Source organism: Pinus tabuliformis, chromosome 5_1, assembly GCF_031772625.1.
Source record: "Pinus tabuliformis cultivar Carrire ecotype Pingquan chromosome 5_1, CPIR1, whole genome shotgun sequence".
NCBI lineage: Eukaryota > Viridiplantae > Streptophyta > Pinopsida > Pinales > Pinaceae > Pinus > Pinus tabuliformis.
Window position 1 is genome coordinate 428,474,565 of NC_142305.1, and position 19,098 is coordinate 428,493,662.

A 19,098-nucleotide genomic window follows, 5' to 3' on the forward strand; every position below is an offset into this window, starting at 1 on the left:
ATTAAGAGCTCCCTAAGGTATGTTAAAGACCAAGTGAACCCTATGGATTTGAAAGGTTTTTATGTTATCCCAAGTGAACCCTATGGATTTGAAAGGTGTTTATGTTATCCCATGTTCATGTGGAACCTCATACAATGGCGAAGCAGGTAGGTCTATTAACCAAATGATTAAAGAACATGTTGCGGATATCAAGCATGGGAGGACCAAATCTTCTGCTTTGGCAGAATATGCAACGAAGACCAAGCATCATATATTCATTGAGGAGGCTAAGGTCCTCGCAAAAATTTCACATTTTCATCACCGTAAGTTTAGGGAAGCCATTGAAATTGAGAGATTGTCTAATAATATTAATAGGGATGACGGTTGGAAAATTAGTAGTTGTTGGATTCCCGCCCTCTCCTCCTAGTTTTTCTCCTCTTTGTCTGGGCTTTTTCATTTTTATGTTCTATTCCCCTTTTTTATTCTTTCTTTTATTAATTAAGGAGGATTAGCCTCTCTGTTTATTTATTTCTTAATTTTTATTAGTAATATTATTTATGTATTCATTATTAGTATTTGTTTATTTATGACTTTTACTACTACTACTATTATTATTATTATTAACACCTTTTTTTATTTTTATTCCCTTGTTTATCCATTTATTTTTATTTTATTTTTTATTTTTTTTTTCCTTCGCCATTTAATTTCTAATTGTATTATTATTTATTTATTCCTTATCTTTTTTTTAATCGGTTTTTAATCCTCATTATTTTTCCAAATAAACAATTAAATAAGAACAATAAGTAATTAAATAAGAGAATGAATAAATTATTAATTAATTGAATAAATAAATAATTATTAACTATTTAAACAAATTAAATAATTCCCTAATCTAGTCAAATATAACTGTTTGATTAATAATATATAAATAAATGAAATAAATTAATAAATTAAAAAACAATATAATTTTTCCTCCTTGGTCAAATTTAGTCGTTTTCCTCTAGCCTTTAGGATGACCTATTTTCCTATTTAACCTCCTTCTGGGATCTGTCTCTTCATCTTTTCTTATTTAACCTCCTTCTGTGATCTGTCTTTTCATCTTGTCTTGAAAATTAATCTTTGAAACTCGTCCACCAATATTGGCAATGTGATTTTTTCCAAAAATCTTTATGAATTAAGTAGTAATTTAACTTATAAAGCTATTTTTTAATAATAATATAGATAAAAAATTAAAATTTATTTGAAAAATAATTATATATTTTATTCTTATTCAATTTAATTAAATAAAATATCATATCCACATGTCACAAATATTTAATTTCCAAATTAAATATAATTTTCAAAATTATCACTATTTTCACATTAAAAATTTATTTTAAAACACTTTTAATTTATTTTATATTATCAATTTTTAAATATATAAATTTAAATTGAAAAAACTGAAATTAAATTATTAAAATTTTTATTTATAAACAATAAAAATTATTATTTATTTTAAATTATTAACACAGTAAAATCCCAAAAAATAATATTTAATATTACATTATTTTTTAAAACCAAATAATATAATTTGATTTTATCAACAAACCACGAAAAAAAACTAAAATGGAACGATCAAGCTATGGATAAAAAGTACATTGCATCATTAGATATTCTTTTCATACCGACCACATACATCATATTTAATTATTCCATGAGAACTTTTTATTTAATTTCAATACATTTATGAGAAATTAAACTTATTATTTAATTTCAATACATTTGTGTTTTTCAGGTGTATTTAAAAATTAAATAAAAAATTAAATTAAATATTATTTATTCTATTAAACAAAATTACATATCAATTTAATATTTAACCATAACCTTCTGTCCAATATAGAAAAATTTGTGAATGGTATTTACTTTTCACACGGAAGATGTACTTATTTCAAAACAAAATGCACAATTAACATTTATGTTTTCATACGAAATCTGTCAATCTAAACAAAATGTACAAATTATACTTATTTCAAAACAAAATGCACAATTAACTAGCAGTTGTCTATAACGAGACTTTTTAAAAGTTTTTCTGGCGGGTTATCCGGCAGGAATTTATTGGAATCGAAAGTTTGAGAGGTAGTTTCTGCGCAATGAAAGCGTCCCAGGGGTTTTTCAGGGTGCTGAATCCAAATATGCAGTTAAAAAACCATTTTAACTGCAACAAATCAAGATTTAACCTCAATTTCTTCCGCCCGATTCCGTCACCAGAATCTCCAAAAAATCGCATTATAGACAACTCCATTAACATTTCGTTTTCACAGGAAATCTGTTTTTCTGAACCAAATGCACAAAATAACATTCACGTTTTCACACAAAATCCTGATATTGACCCGCAACTGAAAATCTGAAGCAGAATATTAACAATAGTAAACTCCTTTCCTCTGAAAAAAGGATAGTAAACCTCTCATAAATTATGTCGCCACTTCTATAAGTTTCCAGATAATCCGCCTGTTCCATGCAGTAATTTGAATTTTCTCACAGAAATGAGGGCTTAAATGTGAGGGGAAAGCGTTCACCGATTCCGGCTCTTTGATAAATATGCCGCCATTGCTATTGGCGCGCTTCCTCATGAAATTTAAATTCTTACAGGCAAATTGGACAGAACAGCAGAAGTAATACCGTTATCATTATTATTGCCATGGCCATGGAGGAGGAAGAAGATCACAACTGGGAATTATGGTACGCATGGCCACCGGCTCTTCCATTTTCTTGTTTGGAATTCACATCTTCTTCTTCATCATCAATGAGGTCGGCGTCTGTGACAAAACTCTTCCACAACCAATGCTTTTTCCACACTCTGTCCATCATTTCTTCGATCGGCACATTCTTCGTCTCCGGAAGGAGAAAGAGCACAAAGAGGGACATAATGAAGACCCAACCAGCAAAGAAGAAGAAGATGCCGTATTTGAAATTGCAAAGCATTGACAGAAACGCCTGTGCAACACCAAATGTGAAGAGCAAATTCACGCACACCGTCACGCTCTGTCCAGCGGATCTTGTTTCCAGGGGAAACGTTTCGCTGGGAATCAACCATCCGAGAGGACCCCATGACCATGCAAATGCTGACACGAAAACGCACACCATCAACACTATCACAATGGCCGTCGCTTGCGAAAGCTGCTGCCCGTCCTTCAGTCCCGTCGCCAAAAGGATTCCAATAATCACCTGCAATATTCATACTCACAATTATCACAATTATGTTTCACCATTTCGGTATAAACAAAGCTATGAAATAGAAATGAAGGAGAAGAGCAAATGGGGATAACCTGTGAAATGAACATCTGTATTCCTGCTTCCAGAAGAAGCACTCTTCGACCAAGTTTGTCCACCGAGTAGATGGAAATAATAGTGGATATGACATTGACTGCACCAGTAATAACCGCAGAGTAAAGAGAAGCATCGCTCTTGAATCCCAGGGCCTGGAAGAGCACGGGAGCATAGAACATAATGGCATTGATACCAGTCAACTGCTGGAAGATCTGCAGAAATATGGTTATGATAAGCTGAGGTCTATTCCTGCGCTTCATCAGGTTTCGAAATGGATGCTTAACTTCCGCGGCTATTTTACTAGCCTGAACTAGTTCACTGAACTCTGCATCCACATTATAGGTTCCCCTGATTTTTCTCAACACATTCTTGCCGTCTTCCAGGTGTCCTCTTTCAATCAGACTGTTAGGTGTCTCTACTAAACATACAGACCCCACAGATAGCAGAATTGCAGGGATACCTGCCAAGCCCAAAGAAACCCTCCATCCCCATGGCTTGATCTTAGCTGTAAAATAGTTGACTAAATTTGCGCACAGAATGCCTATTGTAATATTCAGCTGGAAGAGGATGTTAAGAGCCCCTCGAATTCTAGTCGGTGCTATCTCTGACAGGAAAAGTGGAACCGCCTACATTTACAGAAAAACAAAGGCCCTTTTATCACATCAGTGTTGCAATAGATAGATTTAAGGAAAAAAACAATGCTGTCTAAGATTTATCCCAAAATGAAGGCAGGCAGAGCATAACATTTACAGTAGAATAAGAATCAATTGAGTATATACCTCACAAATGTAATAGAATGTGTTTTAATGCAGGCTATGTCGAAATGTTTTAAAAGAAAACTCTAAAGAATCCAAATATATGCAAAGTTTGTCATATCAAATGCGTGTCAGGAAATTTACGGATCTGTAGTCAGGTTATATAGAAAATAATATACAATAAATGCAATAATTTCGCAAACAGAAGTCAGCTATTAAAGGCGATTTTTTGCCTGAGGGAATCCGCAGGAGCGATTCCTGTGCTAAGTAGTTGAATCTCTGTATTAAATCAAAGATTATGTCTCATCAGAAATATGAATTGTCTGTTTACAGACCTGATTAGCGAATCCGACTCCACATCCAAGTAACAATCTTCCGATAATGAGCATCAGAAGATCCTGCGCTGCAGCATTAAAGGTGACTCCGGCAAGAAAGAATAGGCCAGCAATAAGCATTGTCGGTCTCCGGCCAAATCTTCTGGTAGTATACGACGCAAAGAATGTGGCTACAAGACCGGCTAGATACAGGGATGATGTAAAGAGCTGTAATCCTTGATTGTCGTACTTGCAGTATGTACTTTGCTTCGCCTTGTGTTCTTTGCGCGCCACCGCGGGGAAGAATTTGACAAGAAAGTCGTCCATGCCAGTCACTCCGCCTGCGCATTAACACAATCAGCCGTCAGATCTCAAATCTTGGATGTAAAGCAGAGTATTCCTACAAAATTTTCCAGAAGGTGTGAAGAGGCGAAGACCTTCAGGTCACATTAAAGAACATAGAGGACTTATGGAGCTCTTAAAATGCATTTAAGATTATCAAAAATATGAAAGCATCATCATTTGTGCGAATGTCAATAATGAAAAATGTGAATAGACTCCTCCTTGAAAATCCTTAGTACAGTATACTGTTTTCTGACGCCTAACAACCAGCAAATTCACACAAGAAAATATTGTTCTGTATCAAATATACAGAATGCTTATCGAACCTTGTCGAGGTGCATAAGAAATCAATGAGAGAACAGTTCTCCCATTTTTTCCTTGAAAATCCTTAGTACAGTATACTGTTTTCTGACGCCTAACAACCAGCAAATTCGAACAAGAAAATATTGTTCTGTATCAAATATACAGAGCACTTATCGAACCTTGTTGAGATGCATAAGAAATCAATGAGAGAACAGTTCTCCCATTTTTTCGCTGTGTAAGTTACATGACAAGAAGATCAAATTGGAAGGAAAAATTTTGGCCTTCAACTAAGCGGAGGAAAGCAGTATAATGCAATAATTGTTAAACAATTTGAAAACCGTCAAATTTTCAGTTTTCTTCACAAAACAGTCAATTTTTTTATTACAAAACAGCTAAATGAGTGAAATCTATGCGCACACTGAGTCAGCAGCCAAACCACATCAAAGCTTCCAGAGCTTACCTGAAATGCCAATATCGTAGCCAAACATTAACCCGCCGCTAGCAGCCATGATACAAGTTATGATAACATAAGCTGTTATGCGCGCCTCGAAGTCTACATTCCCAGACCCTACTGGGCCTGTAAATCCCCCGCCCGCCATTCTTTCTACTATATACTCTGCACCTAAAACACTCAACAAAATCCTGAATGAACTATACAAATAGTTCTTTCATGCAAACAATGACGCACCGATTCCTCCTTTCTACGTCTGCCTACGGACACAAATGACCTCTGCAATTGCGAATGGGTCACTGGGGTTGGAATTTATTGCCTCCAATCGCGGTTCCTGCAGTCAAATATAGAGAGTCAGCGTCCTCGGAACCATGCAGTCCACGTCTGATCACGCTGTCATTGGTGACACCTACGGTGGTCTTATCCGCAACAATAGACACGTAGATACATATTATTGCATTAAACACTGTCTACAGGTTTCATTGACACGTGGTATCATATATATCATGGTAATTAAATTTTAACACTATGCTTTTTGGCCCCTGATTCCGTATGCACCGCGGCAGAGAACAGTTACGTTGAAAGTAAATATATGTAATAAAACTGCTTAACTCACCAATTAATGTTCCTGATAAATCGCCGGCTCCACAGTCGACGGTGGAGATCTCGAATTCCGAACCGTTCGGTGGGATGGATAAAGATGCAGATTAGATTTGTAAGTTAATTAACAGACGTAACCGATAAAGATGCAGATATGATAAAGAAAACGAAAAATAAAGAGGATGCCGTGGAGACCACCAATCCACGTAAGATTACACCTCAGCAAAACTCATATTTGCACCACAATCTGATAATGGATCTTCTTGCTAGGTTATTTTAGTGAGATTTGTGGAAGTTTCAATGGTCAGTTTTTTAGGTTTAATTTTTCTAAAATTTGATAAGAATTTATTGAAATCACATGTTAGATGGGTAATTCTTTTCACAATGGAAGTGTCTTGAATCCATATATAAAGTGAAAAAACTAGTTTAAATAATACAAATGAAGATTTCATCTCAAGATTTTCCACTTAATTCCAACAACAAAAATATCCAAAAAAATCACACTAAAAACAACTCCCTAATTAAAAATCAGTTCATAATTATCATAACTTTTTTACAAGATAATATTTACATTATCTCCCCATTATTTTATATTATATTAGTTAAATAGTACAAAGTACAATGTCTTTTATTTTAAGGATTGAATAATAACTTGAATTGTATTTTGGAAAAACCTATATATACTATTTTATCTCTTCCCATTTCTCATTTAAGAAATTTTATTTGAATGTTAAGAGATTTCCTCTACATTGTATATCTCGTTGATTGGAGAAATGGCTATTTATAAGAGAGTGTTTACTTTTTAAGACATTCATTAAATTCACTTTGACGTGATATCTTACACATAAATATATGAAAAATAGTACACATATCAAATCTCAATATTTATGAAAATTTCATTATCTATAAAAAAAATCAATTCTAAGTAAGTGTGTCAAACTGAGATTTGACTTTTAATTAATGTGTAACTTTTGAAAATAATTTACAAAATTTGCTCAAATTTAAAAAAAAATTAACAAACCGCTGATGCCTCGAAAATCGCTGCAACAACATTGGGGATAACCACCCGGTCCGGACCTTAGTACAGCTCCTTTTCCGTTTGGAATGGTGGCTCCGACTGGGGATAATGGGACCAGTTTCCCAAAAGTGAATAAACGGGATGAATGGATGATTGACGAACTACGCTAATGATGGGCGAATAACTAAATCTATTGACAAGAATATAAAAAACTATGACTTATCCCGGGAACTTATTAAGCTTTGAAGTGTAGCGCTGGATGGTCTGTGTCTATAAACAGGCATATAGATGACTCCATCTAACAGACATGGACATTATTTCATTCGAGATTACTATGCCTAAATAGTTAAGCAAAGCGATTAAAGCGATGTTACTACACTCATCATTTATATCATCGACACATACATGATTAAAAGAAAAGCACATCATAAAACATCCAATAGTGGAAGGAATATAGATCTGTTGTTAAAGCACATGCATATAATCAATAATAGCAAGGATAATCAAATAACAATTCATATGAAAGGAATGAATTCAGACATAGATAGAAATACCATATGAGCTGCTTGACAATCCCAATATCAATCGCTACTTGTAGTTCTTCCTTCAACGCAGAAACACTTTCAAACAAAGACAATAGTGCACAATTGCATAAAAAGCTTCCTTGTCAAATTAAGAACAACTGGTCCAGTTTCATAAAAGAATATGACTGAAGCACAATAGTGCAACTTCAGTCTTTAAGTCAGGTACAAAACTTTACGACCCTTTCCAAAACAATGAAAGGGTCTATAAATACTTAATTAATCTACCTATCTATAAAACAGAAATCCTACTTAATTGGTATCAATAAATCTTGATCCTATTTTCTTCGGCCATCTGGCAGTCGACGGCATGATTCATCAAGTAGGTTGCTTGCCTTTAAATCTGAGCTGACTTATCGCAAGCATTGGCTCCACTTCAGGTGGTTTGTTGAGGCGCGAGCTGAGCTGGGCAGCATAGGTGGCATCCTGAATATCGGGGATAATATACCCAATTGCATCCGTAAGGCATTTGAGGGCGGCTCTCTGTGTGTGCGGCTTTACCAAGAAGAACCAATATGTGTCCCAGGTTAAACTGTTAATCCCAGCGATTAATCTCCCCTTTTCTTCTAGATCTGGATAACATGATTGCTCCAACGTTTTCATTGTTGTGAACTTTCCTGGTATGCATTGGGAAATCATGTTTGATAAGTAGAGAGTGTTATTGACTAATTCAACTAAATTACTAGAAGTTGATTTACATCTTGAAACCGCTCTCTCTGCTTTCATTAACTGGGACTGCCATTCTGTGAAGAGTATATCTTTATGAGATTCTAAGATCCTGGGTAAATTCGCCACTTGTCCTTGATCAGAATCTTGCCAGTCGAGAAATGCAGCTATTGTCTCTTCAGCTTGATCCAATTCAGTTCTAGCCTTGTCTACTTGCTTAACTATGGATGCCGTTAATTCACATAGTGGCTCTGCCTGGGAGATTTGTTGACACAGAAGCTTAATTTGGGATATTAATGCAGTATTTATTTGTAATGCTTCTGCTCTAAATTCAGCCACTTGTGGAATGCCCTTTGTTTTCTCGAGCTGTGATGATAATTGAGCAATTTGCTCATCTTTTGTTTTCATCATTTGCTCGTTCGCTGCCTTCAATTGTGCCAATGCCTCTGATAATTCTTTCTGTTTCTGGATTGCGCTTTGGTCGATCCTTTGTTTTTCTGCCTGCAATTGTTGAGTTAGTTGACTGTTCACTTGCTGTTGCGTCAACAATTGCTGCTCTGACTGCTCTGCTTTCTGCTTTGCCTCACTTAGCTGTGCCTGCAATGAGAAAATCTCCTGATCCTTTGTTTTCAGTAAAAGGCTTACCTCCGATGCCTTGTCTATTGTCGCTGCCGAATAAGCTCCTGCATACTGTGACAGTTTTGTCAGGTCATCGGAGGGGTCAAATTCCTCCTTCCAAACTACATTGCCCGTGACAGTTTGCTCTGGAAAAAGGGAAGGTTGATCAGTCCTTCTTCTTTTCCTTTGTCGTTTAACCACCGCTTTATGCCTTGGGCTGTAGAAGACATCCAGGGGAGGAATATCTTCTACCTGCAAAATGATTTGGTCGGAGGGGTCCTTTGGTATTATCTCTACCTCTTTAGAAATGGGTGGGCCGCTGGTTCCACTTAGAACCTGTAGTGAAGTGATATCCTGTGCGTCCATTACCTTAGAAGTGTCTGTGTCCTTTGAACATTCCAAACCACTGATAATGGAATCAAACTGCTTCCATTCCTGGAGCAATTTAGGGTCAATATGAGTATCCACATTGACATCAATGGTGGTTTGTTTTTCCTTTTCAGCTTGAGTCTCCCTCCGCACTTTTTCCTGCCCTCTCTTCTGCTTTTCCTCTTGTTCTCTCTTCTGCTTTTCCTCTTTCTCTCTTCTCTGCTTTTCCTCCTGTTCTTTCTTCTGATTTTCCTCCTGTGGCTTCTCTTGTTCTTTTGTTATAACTGGAGGTTCCTTTGACTATTGCCGATCAGGCTCGCTTGATGATGTCGCTGGGGTTGTTGCTAGTAGATCTAGAGGCAGAGTTTGCAACCTCTGTTCTCTAAGTTTATTAAATTCAGTCAACCCTTCATCATTATATTTCATTTTGGCCAATGCTTTAACCTGCATTATTGTCTCAGCTGAAGAGAACAGGTCGTCAAACATATCTTCTTTATGATCAAATTTTGTCAATTTGGCCTGTTCTAGTGCAGTATAGGCAACTTTGTTTGGATCAAACTGCCTATTTGGGAGAGTCGCCAGAGTTAATGATTTAATCTTCGTGGCTTCCTTTTCTGCATGTTTGAGATCATGCAGAGTATAGACACCACATCTCAAGGGAAAAGAGGGCCAGCCCTGCTTCTTATTTTTCTTGAGAGTCTGTGTAACACTCTCAGCCATAATTTGGTAAGAGATTTCTCTTGCCAACAGTTTATCTGGTATGTATAAAGGGAGAACATGAGGTTCGGCTTGGCTACCGAAAACTCTTATATAAGTGAATTTCTCCTCTCCAAACCATCTCCCTACCACTGTTAAATCAATCCCAGCTTGGTAGGAAATCTTGGGAATGGGTTTATCAAAAATAGAATAATAAATAGGCACCATAAAGCCATTGCAGACTTGGTACAGATGGTGCTTGTAAGAGGATTTCCATAGTTTCTGATGGTATATGTGGATAGCCGTGGGGTCTTGTGGCGTCCACCTCCAGCCGAGCATGGGAAATTCAGAATTGAAACACAATGTATCTAAAATATATGCACTGTAATAGAATGGGGGGATTATCCTTTCAGAGATGCGAGTCTTATTTCTAAACTCAAGAACAACTTTGGCTAGTTTATCTGAGAGAATAGTGGCCCAATCCATTATTATACTGTTGCATGCAGCTTCCATTAAAGGAACCATTTCTATAGTGAAATTAGCAGAGTCATGCAATCCCCACAATCTACACATCATTATTCCAGCGTAGCAATAAGGAGAAGCCAGGGAATCAACTGAGTACTTACCGGAAGACTCATGTTTGTGCTTTGCCGGATTTTGTCTCCAATCCCGGATGGGTTCGGATTCAACTTCGTTCTCGTTTGAGAATTTTTCCAGGAATGCCTTATTGTATATCTCACTACAACAAAACCAGCGATTAGCGTCCCTTTTTACTTCTTTTTTTGCATCTAGAGCCCATTTTTGGTGCTATTTGCATCCATTTATCAAATATGGTGCAAAACTTGACACAAAATTTGCATCAAGTTTTGCACCAAATCTTACACCAAGTTTAGCACCAGGTATTGCAATAGGTTTTGCACCATGTTTTGCACCAAATTTTATGCCAAGTTTTGTGTCATCCTTTGCACCAGGTTTTGTTCCAGGTTTTGCATCAATTTTGGCATCTATTTTTGTTTGACATACTTTTGCATCCACTTTTTGCACCTACACTTGCATCAACTTTTGCATCCTTTTTTAAATCATTTTTTGCATCCATTTTTTCATCCATTTGTGCATCACTTTTGCGCCACGTTTTACATCGAGTTTTGTGTCTAGTTTTGCATATAATTTTGCATCTACTTTTGTTGCATCCACTTTTCCATCTTGTTTGGCATCCATATTTACATCCTCTTTTGCATCTATTATTGTACCCACTATTGCATCTAATATTTTTGTGCCACAATTGGCGCCTAGTTTGGCACCTCCTTTTGCACCCACTTTTGATTATAATTTTGCATCCACGTTTGCATCCTCATTTGCATCTAGGTTTTCATCAACTACTACATCTATTTTTGCATTCCTTTTTGTATCCAATTTTGGACCAGGATTTGCATCGGGTTTTGTGTCTCGTTTTGCATCTACTTTTGCATCGACTTCTATTGCATCCACTTTTTCATACAATTTTGCATCCACTGTTACACCCATTTTAAATTTCACTTTTTGCATCCCTTTTTACATCTTCATTTGCATCATACTTTGATTCTTTTTTTTCATCTATCATTACATCCACTTTTGTTATGCCATAATTTGCACCATGTTTTGCACTCACTATTGTATCCACGTTTGCTTCCAATTTTGCATCCATGTTCACATCCTCTTTCGCATCAAATATTGCATCTATTTTTGCATCCACTTTTGTGTCAAGTTTATGCATTGGGTTTTGCATCTCGTTTTGTATCTACTTTTGCATCTACTTCCATTGTATCCATTTTTTTCATCCAATTTTGTTTTGCCTGTTGCATCAATGTTTGTTTCCACTTTTACATCCATTTTTGCATCTTATTTTGCATATTTTTTTGTCTATTGTTACATCCACTTTTGTTGCACCATATCTTGCGCCTACCATTGCAACCACATTTGCTTCCACGTTTGCATCCACATTTGCATCCTCTTTTGTGTTCAAGTTTGCATCAGATATTGTGTATGTTTTTGCATCCCCTATTGTATCCACTTTTGTTTCATCCATTTTTGCATCTACTTTTGTGTCCGTTGTTGCATCCACATTTATTTCACCACAGTTTGTGCCAAGTTTTACACCTACCATTGGACCCATGTTTGCTTCCACTTTTGCCTTCATGTTTGCATCCAAGTTTCCATTGACAACTGCATCTACTTTTGCATCCACTTTTGTGTTAGGTCTTTCATGTTGTTGTGCATCTACTTATGTTGTATCCACTTTTCATCCAATTTTACTTCTATTGTTTCCCCCATTTCTATGTTCGCTTTTGCATCCCTTTTCCAACACTCATCATATTTTGTGCATTGATGATATTCCTTATGGCATTGACAATTATGAACAATTGATGACAATGTCAATAATATTAACAATGATGAAAATGAAGATGATGGCGATGACATGAATTGTGATTATGATGATAAAGACGATAGTGGTTACAATGACATTAATGATGATGATGGCAATGATTACGATGATGACGACGCTAATGACCTTGGCGAATCTTCCCAATTTTAGATGTTGTCATTGTCATAATCATAAGCATTATCTTTGGTGTCATCATCATCATTTTCATCTAGGTCATCATCAAAAACAATAATGGCATGAATGATGATGATGATTACAACGATGTTGATAGAAATTACATTAATGATGATGATGGGGATGATAAAAATGACAATGACGATGATAATGGTGGTGATGATGATGATCATCGATCATCTCTCAAAAATAGAGTTGTTATTTCTCTTACGTATATCAATGTGTCCTAAACAACCCTTTTCTAGCACTGATCACATTTTTTGGGTTGATGATATTTCTTACAACGTCTATAATTATAAACAATTGCAAACAATGTCCATAATGATGATGATGATGGAGCTGATGATGATGGCATGAATGGTGATTATGATGATAATGTAATGATGGCAATAACAATGACAAGGATGATGGTGATGATGATGACAATGATTATGATAATGAGAATGAACAATTACTAATTTCACTACCATCTTCTGGATACATATTACTATCATACTTTTTAAATTTTCTGTCTCTCTTGAGGTATCTTACTATAATGGTGTTGTCAACACTAGAAAGATATCTTGTTGTAATGGTGGTTCTAATGTTAGCACTAGCAAAGTTTTTGTTAAATTTTGGTTAAAAAAAATCGATTTATGCAATTATTTTGACAATCTATGTAAAAAAGTAAATAACATCCAATTATTTTGACTGTAGTCCCATTGATTATCATGAATTCACAAGTCTGAAGACCATCTTCTACATACATATTATTATTAAACTTTTTGCATTATATCCCTCTTATATCTTGTTGTAATGGCAGTATTAACACTAAAAAAATATCTTGTTGTAATGGTGATGTTAGTATTAGCACTAAAAAAATCACTAAATTTTGGTAAAAAAAGTTTATCATTTATTTATTTTTAATTTGGGAAATTTTTGTTTTTATTTTTTTTGTTTTTAATTCTATTTTTATGCAGTAATATTTTTTTTGGTTGAATTTTGGTAGTAACTAGTTTTTGGTCGAATCATATGTATTAACCATGTTCTTTATGCTACAAGTCTAATTGTTGGGACAAAATTGCTCTTTCAAATAAGTTGCAAAAGCTATTTTACATCCATTTTTGCACCCATGTTTACACCCACTTTTACATCCCTTTTTGCATCCTATTTTTCATCTTCATTTGCTTTTTTTTTGCATCTATCATTACATCTACTTTTGTTGTGACAAAATTTGTTCCATGTTTTGCACATACTGTTGTACCCACGTTTACTTCCAATTTTGCATCCATCTTCACATCCTCTTTTGCATAAAATATTTCATCTATTTTTGCATCCACTTTTGTGTTGGGTTTTGCATCTCATTTTGTATCTTCTTTTGCATGTACTTCCATTTCATCCATATTTTGCATCCAATTTTGTTTCTCATGTTGCACCCGTGTTTGCATCCACTTTTACATCCCTTATAGCATCTTGTCTTGCATCTAAGTTTGCATATTTTTTTGTGTCTATTATTACATCCACCTTTTTTGTGCTATTATTTATGCCATATCTTATGCCTATCATTGCAACCCACATTTTCTTCCACTATTGCATCCATATTTGCATCCTCTTTTGTGTCCAAGTTTGCATCAAATATTGTTTATGTTTTTTGCATCCCATTTCGAATTTACTTTTACATCCACTTTTGATTTGTCTAGTTTTGCAACTAATTTTGTGTTCACTATTGCACCCATGTTTACATCCCTTTTTTCATCCAAGTTTTCCTCCTTTTTGCATTCAAGTTTGTGTCCCTTTTTTTTACATTCATTGGGGTATCCACATTTGTTTCACCACAATTCATGCTAAGTTTTATGCCTACTATTGTGCCCATGTTTTCTTCCACTTTTTCATCCATGTTTGAGTCCTATTTTGTGTTCAGGTTTGTATGAACTATTGCATCTACTTTTTCATCCAATTTTGTTCAATTTTTCTGTCTTGTTCTGCATCTACTTATGTTGTGTCCACTCTTCATCCAAATTTACGTCTATTTTTACCCCCCATTTTTTTGTTTACTTTTGCATCCATTTTCCAACACACATCATATCTTTTGCATTGATTATATTTCTTATGACATTGAAAATTATGAACAACTGATGACAATGTCAATAATTATAACGATGCTGATAATGAAGATGATGACGATGACATGAATTGCGATTGTTATGATAATGACAATGATGATAAAGACAATGGGAGTTACAATGACAATGATGATGATGCTAATGACCTTGGCCATTCCTCCCAATTTTTAAATGTTATCATGGTAAAAATCATAATAATTATCTTTGGCGTCATCTTCCAAGTCATCATCATCCGATCATCATTATCATTATTTTCATCTTGGTCATAATCAAGAACAATAATGGCATGAATGATGATTATGATGTTCATGATGAAGATGACAAAAATTATGATAAAACTTATATTAGTTATGATGATGGGGATGATGACAATTATAATGATGATGATAATGGTAGTGATGTTGATGATCATCAATCATTTCTAAAAAATAAAGTGGTTATTTTTCTTTCATATATCATGTGTCCTAAGGTTGGTGATATTTCTTATGATACCTATAATTATGAACAATTGACGATAATATACAAAATCATGATGATGATGATGATCGTGAAGAAGACATGAATGGTGATTATGATGATAATGAAATGATGACAATAATGATCACATTGATGGTGGTGATGATGGCAATAATGAAGATGATGACCCTCCCTCTAAACTAGCGAGGTACTCATAATGAGACAAAAATGTACTCTCAAGTTGAAATATTCATATAAGAAGGGATCTAGATTGATAAGCATCAATGATGATTTACATCATCATAGCCAAAATTTTCAAAATAGTAAGGCCTTGACTAACAAGTTTATCTCTCCATTAGATCAGAGCATAATGTTGGGAGGCATAAATTTGGACACCACTGCCTTTCAAGGCACTTACCCCACCGAGATGTTTACCAAGTATGTCCTCACATGATCATTTCCTAATCCACTATCATAATATTTGACACCAGAAAATGTCAATCCTCATGACTATTCTTATCTTGGATTAATGTACTTGACTTATGGCGATTAGTCCTAGTTAATGTCCAAATTCTCAAAGAATATTGGTCCCAGATGTTTATCCAATCCACCATTATCCCTACTAGTGCCTTTACTAGGCTTACGATTGTTAATCCTAGCCATAGTACATGACACATGGATAACATGGTGTCTACCCTCACTCCCTCTAAACCAGGGAGGAAACATCCACAAGCATAAGATTTTCTCAAGAATACCCATCATTTTCGTAGAGAATAACATCATTAATTTGCTCTCATCACATGACGACTTTATGATTAAGCATTCATAGATTTGTGGCAAAATATTTCCCCTTTTGTATTTGTGATGAAATACAATAAAAAAGTGAAAGCCAAAATCATTAAACATACACTATATTGATTTATCTAAGTCTAAAATCTAAGGTTGAAGTGGAAATTCATGTAAATCTTATATCTATGAGTTGTGCCAAACTTATGAAAACCTTATTCCCTGAGTCCTATATATAAGAAAATGAAAAAGAAAGAAAAATAAGGGCCAATAAATGGTAACTCATGTATTCACTCCCTCTTTGGAAAATATATGAATATATACACTCCTAGTCACACTTGATCACATGTATGTGATGGTTAAATCATGAATTCTTCTTTTCTCCTTGCATTTTCACTTCATCATTTAAGCACCTAATTGAGGATCTAAGGAATGTTTGTTTCCTAAGGCTTTCATGTCTACTCTTGGTTTACTTACGTCACACTACTGTCAATTTATGTGACAGAGTGAAATACATAATTTTGTGGAGTTATTATAGAGGTGTATTGAGTTCGTAACCACACACACATGTATTACATCTCATTGATCCACATGTGTGGGTTGGAGACTCATTTCTTGACAACTTTAATGGAGACTACTTTGTGGCTTTAATGGTATAGCTTACAAAATATCTTGTTAAACATTTCGATTCATTCTTTCTTTTCCTCGAGACACTTATAATATTGAAGTCACTCCCAACAATCCATGGAGATGGCGAGTATAAATTACTTGTGCTAGAAATAGAATTGAGAAATAGAGGTTTTCCATTTGTGATATTGGAGTCATATACATTGGATACATGGTAGTAGTCCTCAATGTCAATTAACTAAAATTGTATTGTCATAATGCGAAAAGAGGTAAACATATTGGTAACCTTGATGTCTTAATCATTTCAAATAATAACCATTCCACCCAAGTATCTCTAAGCATCAATCACTACTACTTGGAAATTCCTCCCCCATTTTCTAATTATATGAGGTTGAACCTCACTTAATATTTTTGCTTCTTATATCAACATTATTTATGGGTGCTTTGCATACCATTTTTCTTTTAGGAGTTTGTTTTCGCTTACTATTGACGCCCCTCATGTTCCAAGACTATTTTCATCAAAAATTTACATAGAAAGAAAGTATAAAGTGACTAAAAAGAAACATGTCTCAAGATTTAAGTGCTTGGACAATTCCACTTCATGACTCCTATATTTCCTTAACCTGGGACCAAATGGTGAACTTGATGGCCTTAAGGGAAATTGATCAATGAAAATCTAAAAAAAAGGTGATTTTTGACTTTATCACATACAATTTAATATACTAAAAAAAATATCCATAACAATTTCATCAATCAATGAATCATTAAAAAAAATATCCAAAACAATTTCATCAAGCAAAGAATCATTGCATTATAAAATACAATCTATAAACATTTTGGGAAAGTTTTGCTAAAACATGCTTAAAAATCAGCATATTTAATATTAATATTTAACAATAATATGGACAATAACACATTTTGATAAATTAAATAACATAGTATCAAGCCTAAAAAATGTCACTAACTGAAAACTACAAAGCATGCAACTAATGGAAGTGACCACTCAAGGCCACCACAAGACAATTAATCTATTAAGACCAAGATTAATGGGGACAAAGATCTATAAAGGACAAAGGAAAACCTATTTTAACTTTATTGTTTTATTAGCCTGGTTCAAGATGAACATTTCAAGATATCATGAAGAACATAATTAGTTTTATTGCATTAAGAAAACCCAAGCACATTCTATAACTTAGCAAGAAAGAGATGTATAACACCATCTCAGCAACACGACACATGACATTAAGTTACTTTACTATATATAATTTAAACTCCTATCATAAAATCACAAATTTAGCATGAATGGAATGTTTAAAATCCATTTTTATAAAAACAAAATATAATTTTTCTTATAGAAAAATATACCAAAAACTAAATATATTTTTCTAGAAAAAAAAAATACTAAAACTAAATATATATTTAAAAAAAAACTAAAACATAAGCAAACTAGAATTTGAATTTGACATTCTTGGTCACTTTTGGAAACATATGGTGGAATGTAATCTCTTTATCCTCATCTTTAGCTTTTTCCTAAAAAATAAAAGCATACAAAAGTGGGAAAGAGCCATAAAGCATGGGGAAGCTTTTTCCTAAGCACAAAAGCATCTAAAAAGTGGAAAATTCCTTTTTTATATGAGGAAACATTATTCACCCAAAAGATTTTTCCCAAATTGAACTAATGAGGAATTTTGGAAATCTTCATAGCCTCCACTTTCCTATATATTAGAGGCTTGGCCATTGAAAAAATGATGGGAATTTTGTATTGTCACGCTCTTGAGATCTGTCTTGAGAGGGAGAGTTTTGGAGCTATGAGTTGGGGGAGGTGATGTTGCAACTATATCTGATTGTTGTAACTTTCCTCCAACTCCTTTATTCATATAGATCAGTTGTTCTTCCTTCCATATGTTTCTATTCATTCTTTACTTCTTCTATTTAACTAATGTATGCATGGGTTTTTGGTTTATATTTATTTATTCAATAATATTTATATGTTTTTTATAGTTTTGATTATCAAGATATTATGTTGTGAAGGTTGCTTTATTCTCTCTCTTATGTGTAGGACCAAGCTTTGGAGCTAGCTAGGAGCGCTTCTTGGCTATACGAAAAACTCCAAGAAGACCTGCATGCGAGGACTCACAAGAATTCATTCTCTTTTTCTTAATCTATACTCTACATCTTGATCTACTAAGAATCCTAAGCCTTAGAACAACCTTTCTCTTAATTGGTTTGTCCTAGTTTTCTGAGATAAACTGAGAGGGTTTTGATTTCATCTAACCATGCATTAAATCCTACAACAAAATGATATTTAGAAAATTTAATATATTTCACTATGTAAATGAACTTAGTAAAATGAACCCATAGAGGTGGTCATAAATGGAAATAAAAGTAAAACTCTAAACAAGAAGCCAAAAGTGGATTTAACCATGGATGAAAAATTGGGAGTAGAATTGGATGTTAAACTAGCCATCAAAACAATATGCAAACAATGACACAAAAAGGTTTTTAAAGTAAAATTAAAAAAGGGTGCAACACT

General features: G+C 34.4%; 1 protein-coding gene across 1 annotated transcript; it reads right to left on the reverse strand.

The window, feature by feature from the left end:
• Nucleotides 1–2,131: 2,131 nt before the first annotated feature.
• Nucleotides 2,132–5,715, reverse strand: LOC149165326 (sugar transport protein MST4-like). Its single transcript, XM_089431117.1, has 4 exons — nucleotides 5,460–5,715; nucleotides 4,376–4,695; nucleotides 3,285–3,911; nucleotides 2,132–3,183 (listed from the first exon to the last, which is right to left on the reverse strand). The coding sequence occupies exons 1-4, from the start codon at nucleotides 5,596–5,598 to the stop codon at nucleotides 2,680–2,682; spliced, it is 1,590 nt and encodes a 529-aa protein (XP_089287243.1). The 5' UTR covers nucleotides 5,599–5,715; the 3' UTR covers nucleotides 2,132–2,679.
• Between the last annotated feature and the right edge of the window lie 13,383 nt (nucleotides 5,716–19,098).